Consider the following 17865-nt stretch of genomic DNA (forward strand, 5'->3'; position numbering starts at 1 on the left):
TAGTAACATTTTCATAACAAAACACATAGTGCTAGTAAAAATAACTACATCGGTAACTACAAAAAGACATACTTCATTTCCTGTATTCTGTTAACTGATTTAAAAAGCAATTTGAAAATATATAAAGCAGGCTGGCATGGTGGCTCACACGTGTAATCCCAGCACTTTCGGAGGCCAAGGTGGGAGGACTGCTTGAGCCCAGGAGCTCAAGACTAATAACATAGTGAGATCCCATCTCTACCAAAAAAATTTTTTGAAAAATTAGCTCAGTGTAGTGGTACACACCTGTGGGCCTCACAACAGAGGAGGCTGAGGCAGGAGGATCACTTGAGCTCAGGTTAGAGTGAGCTATGATCATGCCACTGCAATCCAACCTGGGCAACAGAGCAAGTCCCCGACTAAAAAAAAAACCAAAAACTTAAAGGCATTTATATACGTGTGTGAGTAGTATGTGTAACAATAATAGCACCAAAAAAAAAGAGGGAATAGAGCTATACGGGAGTAAAGTTTCTGTATCATACTAGAATTAAGTTAGTATAAATTAAATCAGAAGTATATTCTGATAAGATAAATATTATAAGCCCCAGAGTAATCACTAAGAATATAACTTAAAAAAAAAACTACCTAGAAAATCATTTTAAAAATTAAACTGAAAGTGTCATACTAGAAAATATTCACTTCATGCAATAATAAAAGAGGAACAGAGAAAGGACACAAGACACATGAAAAACCAAACGTAAGCCAGAAAATGTGAATCCAATCACATCAATAATGACATTAAATGCAAACAGATTAAATAATCACATCACAAGGCAAAAACAGATAGAATTTTAAAATTAAAAACTCAAGATTTAACTATATGCTCTTTACAGCAGATACATCATTTTTGATAATACAAATAGGTTGAAAGTAGAGGGATTTTAAAAGATAAACCATACAAACAGCAACCATAAGAGCTGAAGTGTCTATTCTAACCTAAGACAAAACAGACTTTAAAACAAAAAAAAGTTACTCAAAATAAGGAGGAACAATTTATAACAATTAAAAGGTCAATTCTAATTAGTCGGGCATGGTGGGCACACGCCTATAGTCCCAGCTACTCAGGAGGCTGAGGCACGAGAGTCGCTGGAACCCAGAAGGCAGAGGTTGCAGTGAGCCACACACTGCATTTCAGCCTGGGCAACAGAACAAGACTCTGTCTCCAAAAAAAGGTCAATTCATCAGGAATATATAACAATTATAAACATATATGGATCTAACATCATAATGTCAAAATATGTGAAGCAAATCTGAGAGAAAAAAAGGGAGAAATAGACAATTAAACAAAAAGAGTTGAAGACTTCAATACCCTTCTCTTGAAAATGGAGAAAACAGCTAGTCAGAAGACAAACAAGGAAACAGAAAATTTGAACAACTAAACCCACTAGAGCTGAAAGACATCTATAGAACACACCACCTAACAACAGCAGAATACACATTCTTCTCAAGTACAAACTGTACATTCTACAGAATAAACTACATGCTAAAACATAAAACGAGCCTCAATAAAACTTAAAAAGACAGAAATCATACAAGTATGTTTTCCAACAAAAATTGAACCAGATGAAACACAATAACAGAAGGAAATTAAACAACACATTCCTAAATAACCAAAGGGTAAATGTAGAAAAATCACAATGTAAACTAGAAAATAAGTTTAGATGAACTAAAACAAAAATATAATAAACCAAAACTTAGGACATGCAGCTAACACAGTGCTTAGGAATTTATCAATTTGTATACATATTTGTAATAATAAGAAGAAAGAGCTTAAATCAATAACCTAACTGTCCACCTTAAAAAACAGAATAAAAGCACAAACTAAACCCAAAGCAAATGGAAGGAAGGAAAAATAATGACTAGAATGAAAATAAATGAAACAAAAATCAGAAAAGAAAAATAAAGATTAGAAAAAAATAAAGAAACCAGTTTATTTGAAAAAATCAGCAAAATTGACAAAATTTAACTAGATTCACCAAAGGGAGAACAAAAGAAGGGGAAAACTTAAGTTACTAAAATCAGGAATGAAAGAGAGGGCATTGTAACTAACCTTACTGAAATGAAAGAGATTACATGGGAATATTATGAACAGATATATGTAAACAGATAGCCTAGCTAAATGGACAAATTCTATTTAAGACACAAATTGCAAAAGCTGATTCATGAAAAATATAAAATCTAAATAGACTTATGGCAAGGAAAGAGATGAAATTAGTAATTTAAAAACTTCCTACAAAGAACAGCCCAGGTAGTTTCACAGTAAATTCTATTCAAAAACAATTAATACCAATCCTTTCCAAACTCTTCCAAGTGATCCTCCCACCTCAGCCTCCCAAAATACTGAGATTACAAGCATAAGACACTGTACCTGACCCAAAATTTTATTTACTCCAGTAATTTTTATTCAATTTCTACCATCCAATCCCAGGGCTACTTAATGGATTTCATCACTCTTCAAACTGATCCTCATTTAAATCTACTTATTCAATCTGACCAAAATTACCTACTCTTCTAGTGCTCTCAGTAACTTATTCCCACCTCATCTAATCAACTTCATAAAGAAATCTCTGGTCCTTCTATTTTCTCCTAGAATAACAACTCTTCTGGCTTCTCTTTCCCTATGTAGGCTGAAACCAATAGGTGATCAACTCTTCTCTCTTTGACTGCTATCCTTCTACCATACCCATTCAATGTATTCCTGAACCAAGGATCAATACTGTAATTCATCATCTCCATTCCTGAGTGTTAGCAGGAAAAACAAATCAGAGATTCTATACAGGCTGACAATATTATAAAATCATTATCACTAACCTGAGCTGACTTCTCAGAATTGCCCTCCAATCCTTTTACTTTCCCTTGGTCAGCTCCATCTCAAATTCACTTCAACATAAACTGTAAGTCTTCACCAAACCACTCTCCTCAATGCCTCTAACCTAATTCCACCACTACTCACCTCCCTCAGCAGATAATCTTGCTTTTACCTCAAAATTGATTTCTCTCAGTTTCCTCTCTACAAACTTATCTGCATCCACTCTTGTCATCTTCGGCTCAATCAATTCCTTTTTCCCTTCAAGTCACACAAAGGAATAAACAGATTCTAACATCAGACTCCTCCATATAATTCAGTTCTAAACACTGTCATGTAGAATGCGATGAAAAACCAAATGATTCCTCTAATAAAATATCAGGGGATTTGTGATGGTCTGAATGTTTGTGTCCCCCCTGAAAAGTATAGGTTGAAATCCTAATCCCCAAGGTGATGAAATTAAGGAAGTAAGGCTTTTGGAAAGCAATTAGATCATGAGGACACAGGCTGCATGCTTGGGATTAGTGCCCATTATAAAAAACGACTCCAGAGAGACCCCCTGCCCCTTCCACCACGGGAGGGCATAGAGGAACATGTCATCTATGACAAACAGGCCCTCACAAGACACTGAATCTCCCAGCACTTGATCTTGGAACCAGCCTCTAGAACTGCAAGAAACAAATTTCTGTTGTTTATAAGCCACACTTAAAGTACTAAGATATTTTTGCAATAGCAGTCTAAAGAGACTAAGACAGGATTTATAAACACATCTAATCTGAAGTATAATTATTATAGATATTAAAAAATACAAAATTAGATAGACCTAACAAGATATTTTTTCACAAGGTATCCGTTAGTAGGACATTTACTATCTCCTTTTTCTACATACCTGCTTTTAAATGTTTAGGAGCCTTTGGCACAGTGTCAGGAGACATCCTCAACATTCTGAGATCTGAAGAGTGATATTCCGACTCTCTTGTTGGCTTATGTGGAACAAATGAAGGCAATAAAAATGAAAAAGACTCATTAATGCCCAGATTAGAATGACCCACCTATGAAGAAATGAAGAAAATAAGATATTAATTTCAAACCTCATCTGCTAAAAATAATCCCTCATTTTTACAAAGAGGAACACTGAGAAGTTACACTAGTTACTTAAGATCATAATCTCAAACCTTCTGAATTCATATATAGGTCAAATTTTATTGGGTCAACTCTAGAAGACTAAATCATCCTGAGGGCTTAGAAATCTGTCTAGATAAAATATTATAGATAGTATGCTCAGAAGTGTTCTGTTACTCAGAAGTTTGCTCCTTATGATCATCGCAGAATTTGAACCATGGGATTATTCTGGACAAGCTCAGGTATTTCTTTTTAAGGTAGAGAGGTGCACTGTGCGCAAGAAAGAGTAAGAAGGAAAAAGAAAACAGGAATATTTTCTAGAAACTCACAAATGTTTAGAAGAAAAATGAGAGTATCAAAGAACTATAACTGTGATCGGTTACCAACAAGCATAAGTCCTCAAACTTCTTAAAACAAAAGTAGTGGAGACTATAAATTGGTAGTGAAGTAAAGGGTAACTGCTCAAAAAGAAGTTCCTAATGTTTCATCAAGTCACAAGTCCTTGCTAGAAAAGAAATTAGAAACCAATATTGGTGACATTAATACCTAAACATGTACAACTTTTCACCAAATTCACAGTGCACCCTCACATAAAAATATATATCATTTTTAGGTTGTCTTTATTTCCCTAAAAAGATTATTTCAGTCACATCTTCTCAGGATGAAGTCTAAAAATATACATAAGCATGAATTTTTCTATCCTCTTTCATCAATTTTTCATTGTGTAGTAATGAACATTCTTAGGAAGCCATGTGAAGTGTGGAAATGAACATTCCATATCTATTTCTATATCTACATCTACTGCCCATACAGGTTTCTCTACTTTTCAACTGGTGAAGATTTTGTACCCATCAAGGGACATTTGACAGTGCCTGGAAACATTTTTTGCTGTCATAACTTGTGAGGGGAGGGGATGTTACTAGTATCTAGTGAATAGAGGCCAGGGATGGATGCTGCAAAACATCCTACAATACGCAGGAAACACGCCTCCCACCATAACAAAGAATTATCCAACTCAAAATGATAAGGCTGCTAAGAAGCCCTGCTCTCCACATAGCACAAAGTTCATAGTTTTCAATTACCTCACTCCTACAGGAAACTTCTCTGAAGTACAGGCTATATATATATATACACATATATACATACACATAAATATATATAAATATATATGCATATATATAATATGCAGTCATAGATCACTTAATGATGTGGATATGTTCTGAGAAATGTGCTGTCAGGCAATTTTGTTGTTGTGCAAACATCACAGGGTGACTTACACAAAACTACAACTGTGTAGCCTACTACACACCTAGGCTATATGGTCTAGCCTACTGCTTCCAGGATACAAACCTATCAGCATGTTACTGTTCTAAATACTGTAGGCAACTGTAACACAATGGCATTTGTGTATCTAAACACAGGAAAGGTACAGTTAAAATACAGTATTTTGATCTTATGGAACTACCATCATATATGCAGTCTGTCATTAACTGAAATATCATTATGTGGCATGACCATATATAATATATAGACACTTGTGAGAGACAGTGTGTTTATAGTTTATAGTTTTTCTTCTACAGCTTTCAAACACAGAAAGAAAAATTTTTATTACAAGCTTGACGTCAAAAAAATTTCATTATGTTAAAGTTTCAAAATATAGAACTATTAAAGTAGGTAATACCGGCCGGGCACGTTGGTTCACGCCTGTAATCCCAGCACTCTGGGAGGCCGAGGTGGGCGGATCACGAAGTCAAGAGATCGAGACCATCCTGGCTAACACGGTGAAACCCTGTCTCTACTAAAAATACAAAAAATTAGCCGGGCATGGGGGCGGGCACCTGTAGTCCAAGCTACTCAGGAGGCTGAGGCAGGAGAATGGTGTGAACCCGGGAGGCAGAGCTTGCAGTGAGCTGAGACCGCACCACTGCATTCCAGCCTGGGCAACAGTGGGGGAGACTGTCTCAAAAAAAAAAAAAAAAAAGTAGGTAATACAAAAGAAAATGTAAAATGAAAAATATGAGAAGTATTTATTTAAGAAACCAGCAGATCTTCATTGCTAATTGAAAATGGAAAGAACCAGGAGAAAACAGAAATCAAGATTAGTTTATCTTCCCAATGTTTAATCAATAATGAAAGAATGAAAGATGACCAAGAAACCAGAAAAATACTAATACCTTTCATAAAAACTCAGGAACTCTACAAGTCAGTCTAATTTTAGGAAAAACATGAGTTATTTTGCTATAGAGCAAGTTGAATTTGGGGTGGTGACAATGTTCACAAGAAAACATGCAAAATAAATTAGACAAATATTAGGGTATAAAAACAGAGGTGATAATCATCCACACAGAGACAGGCAACTAGGTCTCCAAAGGTGGGGGGATATGAAGGGGAGAGAAAAGAAACCTAGGGCTTAAACCTTAAATAATTTTTAGAGTTAAATGGCCAAAACAAGAGGTACTAAAATAGCATATTAGTCCAGGCACGGTGGCTCATGCCTGTAACCCCAGCACTTTGGGAGGCTGAGGCAGGTGGATCACCAGAGGTCAGGAATTCGAGACTAGCCTGTCCAACATGGTGAAACCCCGTCTCTACTAAAAAGACAAAAAATTAGCCAGGCATAGTGGCAGGCACCTGTAATCCCAGCTACTTGGGACGCTGCAGCAGGACAACTGCTTAAACCCAGGAGATGGAGGTTGCAGTGAGCTGAGATTGTGCCATTGCACTCCAGCCTGGATGACAAGAGCAAAACTCTGCCTCAAAAAAAAAAAAAAAAAAAAAGCATATTAATTATGTGCTGCTACCAAGAACAAGGAGAAATAAAAACAAAATGATAGAAAGTAGGAAACCACCAGAGACTCTAATAGTCTAGTTTCAGCAAAGTGAAGAGAACTAACAACAAGGCACTATATAAATGCTATATAACTTACCCCATTTAATAGTACGATGTATAAGGTTATTACTATTCCTATTTCCTTATGCAGATCAGGAAAGTGATCCTCCGAAGTCATTTGCTCAAGACACAAGGCTAACAAAGTAACTGAACTGGATTTTGACTCAAAATCTCTATGTTCTTTTCACAGTTCCAAGCTGCATCATACATACGTGGATACCCAAATAATCATTTATGAGGAGTAGATATAAAAGTGAACCAAGTAACTATGAATGACTCTTCTGTGACACAGATGAGGAGCATAAGGAAAAACTAAGGAGTAAGCAAGCCCCTGAAAGCAAGCTAAGCCATGCAGAAAAAGTACTACCACATCTGGCTCCTTGCTTTTCTGATATTGACATTAAATAACTCCTAGATCTAAGACTAAGATAGATAGAGCTACAACTGAAAGACAATACAGGGAATAATAGCATCTTCCTTAGATTGAAAGAATAATACTTCAGGCTATATTTAAGGACAGATTAAAATTTAGAGCAGTGGTCAAAGCTAGTCTCTGCACATTAACTGAACCTATATATCTTTATTTTTAAAATACATTTTATCTACATGAAAGGTTGATGTAAGTCACAAAAGTAGTATTAAAAATTTAGAACACTTTAAAAGTTGTTACTTTGTTTCTCATTGTTATTGAACTCAACTTTGGGCAATCTCCTTCAAAACCTCTACTCTTGCCAAAATAATGCAAAATCTTAACCTCAGTTTCACCAAGAATAGTTAAAAGGTGGGGGGAGGGGGGACAGTTTATGGTATGGTGGTTAAGTACACAGATATGGTTAGTTTCAAATACTGGTTCCCCCAATTGCTGAATAATTATGAGCAAGTTCCTAAATCCTCTAAGTGTCAATTGTAAAATAGGGATGATAATAATCTCTAACAATTCTATTTGATAGGATTGACAGAGGACAAAAACGAATTGATATATACATGTAACCTCTTAGCATAGTACTTGAGCACAAAGTGTTAACTATCATTTTCATCCCCAGTTATCAGATTAAAATTTAAAAATGCCTAGTTTAGAATACTGAAGAAAATAAACCTAGTGATTCTGTGTTAAAAAAATTTTAATAAATGTAATAAATTATAAATAAAAGTTCATCATAATATCTTTGTTCATTTTCTACCAACAATCTGAACCTAAAGGTCTAAATGTGGTTGTAACCCAAACTAATAGAGCTTTACAAAAACGTACCAATCTTATACATAGGAAAAGAGAAGTAACATTAAGTACATCACTATTTTATCTAACTGTATTTAATGGATAACAGGATATAAGGCTATATCACAAGGAAGTAGGGCCCACCTTGGGACTTACAGTACCAGACAACAAAAGAGGATATTCATTCAACAGGACCAGAGGAACATTAATGCCAAGGGATCCAAGGATCCAAGCAAATAAAAGCCTTCTATAAAAGAATGACACAGGGAGGGGAACATCACACACCAGGGCCCGTCGGGGGGTAGGGGGTTAGGGGAGGGATAGCATTAGGAGAAATACCTAATGTAGATGACAGGTTGATGGGTGCAGCAAACCACCATGACACCTGTATACCTATGTAACAAACCTGCACGTTCTGCACATGTGCCCCAGAACTTAATTTTAAAAAAAAAAGGCTGACATAAAATTTTTATGACATCCTAGAGTTGACAGTTTCTAGTACACACACACACAATGGTAATAATGATATAAATAGAGAGAGGGAAGAGACATGTATATACATTAGTATGTTGCTCATTTGGGAAGGAGATACTTCCCTTTGAAGAGACACTGGCCAGTTTGGACGTTAAGCACTTCATTATCCTTCCTGGTCAAACATGGGTCTTACAATTTTCAAGACACCTCTGAAGTCAAGTCTTTCAAGAGCTTCTAAACAGAAATACTTAAATATTCCAGGGACTGTTTCAAGGCTTATGCATTGAAGACCAGAGGGAAACATTCAAAGTACAAGCTTTTGAATGTTCCCATGAATAAGCCTAATCTTAACACTGTCTAAAGACTCTTGCTGGCACAACTAGGAAGAGTTAGGCTGCCTCAATATGAAAGGCCTGGAGCCCCATGGGATGCCTTTTCCAAGACACCACAGAACTAAGTCTTACAGTCCATGAAACATAAACATTTCTTTTATACCAGCCTCTAATGGAACATATTCCTGGATATCAGATGAAGAACAGGTACAAGTTACAAGCTGGTACTGAAGGATACAATTTTTCAAATAAAATATTTTCAAATAAAATTTGGAAATTTTTCAAATAAAACATTCCCTCCCCGCCCAGAAAAAAATGTCAAATAGAAAAACTTACAGGCTTTTCAAAATTGCTTTCCTTCTCAGATGGTAGTTGTAAAGTAGGCTGCCAGTGCAGGGAGCTGTCATGCATCTCTAGATCACCATGAAATTTCTCTAAAGCTGCTAGCTCAATGTACTCACCAGTCAAATGACATTGGTCATGTACCCAGGAAACAGTAAAAAGTAAAATAAAAACAAACAATACCATTTCCTGAAACAATACTGAAAAAGGCCACATTTCTTACAACTATCATTTTATTGTGTCTCACCTTTCTTTGTAGTTCAGCAACTCTTTCACTGCATACAACAGCATTTTCATTTAGGCCATCCAGAGTAATGACATCAGACTCAGCCTTCCCCTGCAGGCCCTCTACAAAATAGGAGTCATTTTGCATAATTGTATGTATAGTAAAACTAGGCTCAGCTCCCACACACCAAGGACTTTCACCTTGGCCTATATCAGCTTTCAGCAATGTCTCTTGGGCGACTGCAATTAATGATGCATCACTGGTCAATGGTACAAGCACCTTGTGACTTTGCATCACATGCCACCAAGTTTGCTGAAAAGCTGCTTCCTACAGCTGCAGGTGGACCTTTAATGGCATTTCTACAGTTAACGTCCTTACCCAAATTAAAGTTTGAGTAATCTGCAACTTCTTCAAAGGTTGGCTGCTTTAAATCTTGTAAAACCAAAGAATCTGAAGTTAATACTTTTGCATGATAAATAACATCTGAAGATCCTACCTTCTCTGCAAGGTCAAGAGAAGGAACAGACTTTATCTTCCCAAAGGGAAGAAATGGTTCATTGCTTATATCACACTGAAATAAAGCTGACTGTGTTTTGCCAAGACCAACAGCCTGGTTGTAAGATTTTTCACTCAAAGAAGCAGATGACTTAAGCTCTGGAATAACACAAGGTGGCTTAATGAACATTTTCTGAAGAGCATTAGGGGGTAATTTTAAATTTGGATGCCAGTATAGGAAGCTATCATTATTACCCTTTTTATGCAACAATGGTTTTGAAGCTGCTGGTTCAAAAACCCCAGGAGTAGACTGATAGCATGGATGTTTAAGCCTATCAAATAAAGAGTTTTCATCATTATAATTTAATGGAGAAAGATCTGGATTTTTTGGCTCTCTCTCGGCTGTCATCTGTTAAATATTTATTGATGTCAGCTTGGATTTCATTTACTGTACTCTCTTTCTTAGAAGGCTCAATAGAGGCAATAACTGCCTCAAAGGCTATATTTTCAGCAGCATCAATATTTTTCTCACGAAAAAGAGAAGTTCCCTTTTGGTTTCTTTCCTCTTGAAAATACAGTTGTTCTGATGTCTCATCCAAGTTGGATATAACAATCCAACCAGAAGCCTCCATTTTAGAGGTATTATGTCCCCTGGAGAGTACATGTGCTTCTGAAACTTTTACAGAATTATCAGGAGCTATAACATTCCTAATATACTGTATTTCTAAGAATCTGGGTTGCACTTCTGAAGATACTAAATTATTTCTAGTCTCCGTTAGTTCAAAACATTGAGATGATTCTTTCTGTAAACCTTCTTCATTTCTTTCATAACCCTCCAAAGAATCCATCTTTTGTTTCACCTCAATCTCAGCTGGAGCCCTTAAATAAACATTCTCAAAATAATGACTATCAGAAGTCAAGGGAACCCCTTTTCCTCTTCTTTCCAACAAACAACACAAGAAAGAATATGACATTTTATGATGATGATGAGCAGCAACTTCACGTGGAAAGGAAAAACAGTCCTTACTGATTACACACGTTTCTGGGTGGTGCAAAGTTCCCTCTTTGTTCCATGGCACATAGGAAAAGGGGACACTAAAATTGTTACTTCCCTTGGGAATTTTATTTTTATCAATTGTGTCAGATGAATCTGAAAAAGAATCAGGGTACTTACTGGTTAAATATGTTTCTGCCTGCTTAGATGAATCTTCCTGTGTCCAATACTGTCCAAATGAACAAGCAGCATCAAAATGGTCACTTCTTTTAGTAGCTATGTTTTCATCAGTTATGTCAGATGAAGTTGCAACTGAAACTTGATCTTTATCAGCTAAATTGTTTTCAGGCCACTGTGTATCTTTTCGTGTCTTCCATGACATATATGAACAAAGATCATCATAACGATCACAGTCTTTGGGAATTTTCAGTTCATCAACAGACGAAATAGTCTCTTCATTATTCCCTTGTTCAGAAGGTAAAAAAGGGCACTGAGACCCAACAGCTGTGCTGCCTATAAGCGGGTGCTGAGATACACTAAAGCGACTGCTTGCTAAGTCTGAAGCTACTTCTGCAGTAGCCTGGAATAAAGCTTCACTAACTTCCGATGGTCGAGAAGACCATTCAGTATCTTCAGACTTATCAGGAATTCCCCTGAAAATACATAGTTAAAAATAAATAAATAACATTAAAAACATTTAATTTTTAAGTACTAACACAAAAATACATATGTCACTGAAATCAAGTTTATTTGAAAAGTGTATTGAAAAACACAGCTCTCCTAATTTCAGACTCTTCTAAGATGGCTAATGACTGAGCAAAGCAAATTCTTTGTAACTAAAAGGTGAACTACCACCCTACAACCCTGATATTATCTCAGACTTCTCCTAAAACAATAGACACAGAATGTGATTTTCATAATGACGCCTACCATGATTTTTCATTTAACCTGTATTAACTTTTTTACTAGTCATCATTTATTGTGCTCTTGAAACCATGCAAGGCCAGGCACAGTGGCTCACACCTATGATCCCAGCACTTTGGGAGGCTGAGGCAGGAGGATCACCTAAAGCCAGGAGTTCAAGACAAGCCTTGGCAATACGGCAAGACCCTATCTCTACAAAAAAATTAAAAACTGGCTGGGCATGGTGGCACATGCCTGTAGTACTAGCTGCTGTGGAGGCTAAGGCAGGAGGATTGCTTGAGCCCAGAAGTTAGAGGTCACAGTGAGCCATGATGGCACCACTGCACTCCAGCCTGGGCAACAGAGCAAGACTCCATCTAAAAAAAAAAAAAAGCAAACAAACAAAAAGAGAAAGAGAAAGAAACCACTCAAGAAGTGATCTATTCCCAAAACACAACAGTAACTTAATCATTAGTTGATGATCTAATGTGTATAGATCACTTTTCATAAAAGTGATATAAGGTAAATATATAGTATAAGGACAGAGGTTACTTTTTACTTTCTAAACATCTATAGTTTTTAATTTAAGGTGGGTTTTCAATTCTAAAAGAAGAAAACATATTCTTGAATAATTCCAAATATGTTTTGAAAATTCCAGACTTTTCTCCCATTATGACTATTCTAAAGGACATGAATTTGGAGTATCTGTTCATTTGGATATGTCTGTTCATAAAAATCTTCTTACTTCATATTGACACCTCCTATAAGGTAAGGAGAGCTAACTAGTCTCATTCAATAACAGCTGAACAAAATGAGAGTGCCAAACAAGTTAGTGGACAAGAAATAAATGCTTTTTGCAGAATAAGGGTGAGAGGGAGGAGAGAGATGATGGGCAGCAGATGGGGAGGTTTATAAGAAGGAAAATCCAGTGTGTCTTCTAAATTAAAATATGCCTGAAATGCCTGAATATATTAGGAATTATTTTTAAATAAACTACTGTCATCTGGTTCATCTCTACACATATGTTACTCTGCCAAATTAATATGCATCAAGTCTTAGTACAGGACTTTGTTACCTTCAGGGCGTGTCCTAAGAGTATCTAAGCCCCACCTCAAAGTCCCACCTTAGCCTGAAGTCACTAATATTAGTAAAAACATAGAACAAGAAATGAGAAAGGTTACATGCAAATAAATCATCCTACCTCAGAGGTGCAAAACTTAGTTCACTTTGATGAAATAAAGAATCAGGCGCAAATTCTTGGTCTTGTGTCAAACAGGTCAGCAAAGGCAAATCAGGAGAAGCAAAGCTATCTTGTATGACTGTAAAGTTTCAAATATTAAATGCTGGGTAATGCTGAAAATTGATTATTTACTTACGTATATAATACTTTAAAGCACCTACATATGCTGCCATATGGAGAATTCTACAAGCATTAGAATAATAATATAAAAGCAACAGCAGTAGCAGCTACCATTTATTCAGAGTCTTAACACACAATATTTCATTTAATCCTCATGACAACCTTGAAAGATAGGTATTATTATATATATCTTATAGGTGAGGAAACATGATTACAAAACTTACAAAGCATTAAGTAACTTGTCCACATTCAAGTAGCTGAAATGCCAGAGTGAGATTTGAACCCAAGCATTTCAACTTTTAGCAAACGCTCTTAACTATTATGAGTGTTTCTTCCCATCTTACATAATATAGACTACACCCGTTATGTCAAAGCATAGCACAGGAGCTCCTGGGCCCTAAGACACTCTTAGGGGGTACCTAATGTCAAAATTTTATTCAAAATAATATTAAGATATCATATGCCTTATTCACTCCCATTCTCTCAAAAAGATACAGTGACATTTTCCAGAAGCTACAGAATGTATGATACAGCAACAGATTGAATACAGAAACAGACATGAGAGTCTTGATGTCTTCTATTATGTCAGACATTATAGAATTGTTTAAGTAAAACACGGCCATACTTCTAAACATTTTTGTATTGGAAAAGTTATTTTTTATAAAATATGTACTTTTTCAATGAATTAATAAATACATTTTAAATGTTTCAGTTTTAATTTCTAATGTGGGAAACATCAATAACCCAAATAAACAAAAGCTCTTTGGAGTTGTCAGTAATTTTTAAAAGTGTAAAAGAATCCTGTTACCCAAAAAGTTTGAACTGCTGCTTTAATGAAAAAAAAAAAATTCTTGTGATTTCCTGAATGTTGACTTAAATCATTCTTATTTTAATCAGTATACTTTCTTGATTTCAGAATGCCTGCAACACTGTGTACAAAGTGAGGACTCCTCTCTCACACTACTGTTCCCCTTGAAATTACTGCAAATCTAGAGTTCACAGAGCTCACCATGTTGTCATCTGTCCTTTACTTAGTCAAAACACATACTGTCACTGCTTATATACCCTGCATACCTTCCATATAATTCATCACCCTCTTGTCTTAATCTTCAGTCTATCCACTTCCCATCTAAATTGTCAACTGTGTCTACTTTATCCATAGCTATATCCTCAGTGCCTAGCAAAGTACCTGCTACACTTAAAAGGTACTCAAAAGAGAGTTATTTATTTACTGAATGAATTAATTAAAAATGAAAAACTGATATATAACAATAACCTTTGCCACCAAGGAACAATTGGTACAGTTCCTCTTTGGTCTTGGCACAGAGAAGCAGTCTTAAACCTCCGTAACAGTCCTTCACCCCTCTAAAAACTCATGAAGAGTTTTTAACAAAGTCCCCAAATACACTAGAGCTAATGCTACAAGGGGGACCTTTGGGCAAGTAAAGCAAATTTACTATTTCCACTTAACTGTAGGCTGAGTATTTAAAGAATCTGACAGTCTTTTCTCAAAAAAAATTAGAGTTAACCCTAACCAGGTTTCAGAACCTACAGAAATCCTCAGTACCTAAAATAGCTATTTAAGTATAAGTAAGGAATAGTAAGTAACAAGTAAGTTATAAGCAGCATTTCAGCATCTCCTTAAATATTTAAGAATATCTCTGGGTGGAGTTGGACAGTTAAATCAGGTAAATAGGCAAATGTATTTGCTAAAGGAGCAGGCCAAAGCTGAAGAGTTAATGATTCTCAAGTGTACAACATTATCTGTGTGTGTGTGATGGGAAGGTGGTGTATTTTACTTGCCATGCCTTTTTCTTACAGCTTTCAACTGCTTCTTGTTTCCTCAAGTATGGATATCTGTTACTGGCTTGCATCCCTCTTTTTTGAGGTATCTAACCATTCTGGCACCAGCCATCATCAATGACATTTGCCATTGGCGAGAGCCTATTTATCACAATGTTAGTACTTATGCATAACAAAACAGCAATGATAAAATTTCCTCTGCCTATGAGATCCAGGAATCTACTCCAATAATTTAAAATGTTCTGCCCTAACTATAGTAAATGAGAAGCCAGAGTTATAAAACTTTACATTAGAAAACATTTTAGGTCACAAAGTACAATCTCCTCCCCAGTGCTAAAATCCTAATACAGAATTTTGCTAGACATTTTGCAGTGACATGAAGCTCACTTTTTGTCGTTGTTATATAGCCTTTTTTAGTATTAAATGGCTCTATTAGAAAGCTTTTTTACATCAATTTGAAAAATAGCTTCCCTTTAAGTTATGTATTCATTTTAAACTCTAGGAGTTAGCAAACCTTTTTTTATAAAGGGTCAGATGGTAAATATTTTCGGTTTTGTTGGTCATACATACTACTGTTGTTTGTTTTTACAATCCTTTAAAAAATGCAAAAATCATTCTTAGCAGATGGACAGTACAAAATCAAGACTTGGCCTGTAAGCTATAGTTTGCAGACTCCTGCTCTACACCATTATAATACAAATCCCATGGTACTGTTATTTTCTGTTTACTGGATTGCCTTCCCAGAAGAGGAGGTAGCTTTCATCTATATACCCCTAGCATCAAACACATAGGAGGCACTTAGATATTTGTTACATGAATGAATAAAAAATAAGTTGCTTCCTTTTTAGCATAACAGCCCTTCAAATATTTGACCATAGCAAAGTCTTCTCTTTTGTCTATCAAAAGATAGTCCTCTCCTCCCACAAAGGTATTCTAATTTTTTCAACCTTTCTTAAAATGTGGACCTAAAATTGACTTTAATAATCCACATCATAGAATACGTTGGCACTAATACCTTGATTTGGATAGCATTAGTTTATGTTGGCAAAGAACTTGCTGAATTAAGTTCTATTCATGCTTCTCTACAAAACTATAAAACCATCTTCATAATTGAATCCCTTAATGATTTTAAAAGTAAAGTTTATCTTTTATAAAGAGCTAATAAATCAGTTCCATACTAAACAGAGGAAAGCAGCAAGATCTACCTCAGACAAGCCACTCAACCTCTTTACCTCAATTTTTGGTTTGAAAGCTAAGGATAATAACATATGCCTTAATTAATTCTAAAAATCAAAGAGGTAAATATGAACATTTGTTTTTTGTTTTTTGTGGGGGATCATGGAGTCTCCACTGCTGAGATAACCAAAGTATACTATTCATCCCAAAAACTCTGCAAATTCAAGACTGAGGAGGCACACACAGTAGACAGTTATCACCTTTCTGCCTTCTGTGAGCAACGGGAAGTGATAAAATGAGAGGCAACTGCACACTTAATATAATTAGATCAGCTAGCCAGTAAAAAACAAACAAACAAAACAGAAATAAGCTAATCCCTCTGAGTAGGTCTCTACAGAGCTCCTTAACTCAAAAAGGGGAAAGTTACAAGACTTGCAGTCCCCGCAAAACTTACAAATGTGAGGTATTACTACTAGTTAAACTAAAGAGGCATTACCTAGCAGTGGAGAACAGAAGAGATCTCTGTTGGGTTCCTTTACTTGATTTTCTGATTGTGTCAATATACCCTCCTCCAGAGAGGGGAAGTCTGTCACTTCAGTATCTTCCGTTCTCACATTAAACCTGGTCTGGGATGTATCCAAGGTTTGGGAAGAGTCCATTTCTTGAGGAAGACAATGCCAAGATTCTGTTTTCTAGAAAAATTTTAAAGGAAAACATGCTAAGTCATTAACTGAGTTACCATACATATTAATATTTAGATGAAAATGTCCACTCATGTATTATATAGCTTCCTATTTAATGACATTCTCATCAAAGTATAGAAAATGTAAAGCTGTTGTTCTCACAATATTAACTACATTTTAGACCTCTTCCCATTACTACACATCTTTTTTTAACGCAAAAAAACCTTTTATACTAAGTTTTACTGTACGCCGCTGCCAGTGTATATAAAACAATTACCCTTGTGAAATAGAAATTCATGAAAATTCAGAGAGGTAGATATTAAGGACTGACAAAAGTAGAAGTTTGTATATTCTGGCACATGTGTTCCGGGGATAAGCTTTTGTACAGGCTTCAAATGTAGCTCTCTTTTGAATATTCACTGTATCATGAGAAGTGGCTTGGGAAACCTCTGAAAGATTCATTTTACTACAAAAAGGAACAGACTTTCTGGGGTCTGAATGAATTTGTACTTGAAGATACTCCAGTCAGCAGAGAGTCATGTTAAGCAATCTGCAGACAGAATTGTTTCAAGTCTGCAGCTGCCTGGGAAATTTCTACACAGTTGAGCCGGGCCTTCAGCCAAAGCTGTTGAGCCACTTTCTTCGTGGCGGCGATGCTAGAGGGGCCAAACTTGGTGCACGCAAGGGCTGGGCCGATTCATGGGTCCTACTGAAGCGTTCACTTCAGCTTTAGGTTTGGAATTCACTTGACTGAATTTTTATTAGCTCTACTAGTTTCTAAACGATCCCTGGCTCTTCTCAGTATATATAACATTATCATATCACCCATGAATGTGATACATTTGTCTCCTTCAAATATTTACTCTTAAATTAGTGGCAAGATCCAGAGAACTGCTTCTCAAACTACCTATAGGGAAGAACCAGTTTTTCCTACTTCCAATTCATCACATACTGACACTTTACTAAAATGCTAACAAAAATTAATGAGAAATAAGCTAATTTTT

At 35.9% G+C, this 17865-nt stretch overlaps 1 protein-coding gene and 1 pseudogene across 10 annotated transcripts in view; both read right to left on the reverse strand.

Annotated features, from left to right (window-relative positions):
• ALMS1 (ALMS1 centrosome and basal body associated protein) overlaps positions 1-17865 on the reverse strand; it is a 230037-nt gene that overhangs the window by 179539 nt on the left and 32633 nt on the right. For all 10 annotated transcript variants that reach the window (XR_010129944.1, XM_063695797.1, XM_063695799.1 and 7 more), the window contains 5 exons: positions 16675-16870; positions 13041-13158; positions 11117-11589; positions 9469-9569; positions 3735-3828 (listed from right to left, as the gene is read on the reverse strand). Coding sequence is in view for 9 of the 10 variants with exons in the window: in XM_063695797.1 (XP_063551867.1) it covers positions 3735-3828; positions 9469-9569; positions 11117-11589; positions 13041-13158; positions 16675-16870 (982 nt within the window). In the remaining variant the exon portion in view is untranslated. The remainder of the gene's footprint in view (positions 1-3734; positions 3829-9468; positions 9570-11116; positions 11590-13040; positions 13159-16674; positions 16871-17865) is intronic.
• Positions 17126-17558, reverse strand: LOC109025604 (guanine nucleotide-binding protein G(I)/G(S)/G(O) subunit gamma-5B-like; annotated as a pseudogene).

Source organism: Gorilla gorilla, chromosome 12 (genome assembly GCF_029281585.2).
Source record: "Gorilla gorilla gorilla isolate KB3781 chromosome 12, NHGRI_mGorGor1-v2.1_pri, whole genome shotgun sequence".
NCBI classification, from domain to species: domain Eukaryota; kingdom Metazoa; phylum Chordata; class Mammalia; order Primates; family Hominidae; genus Gorilla; species Gorilla gorilla.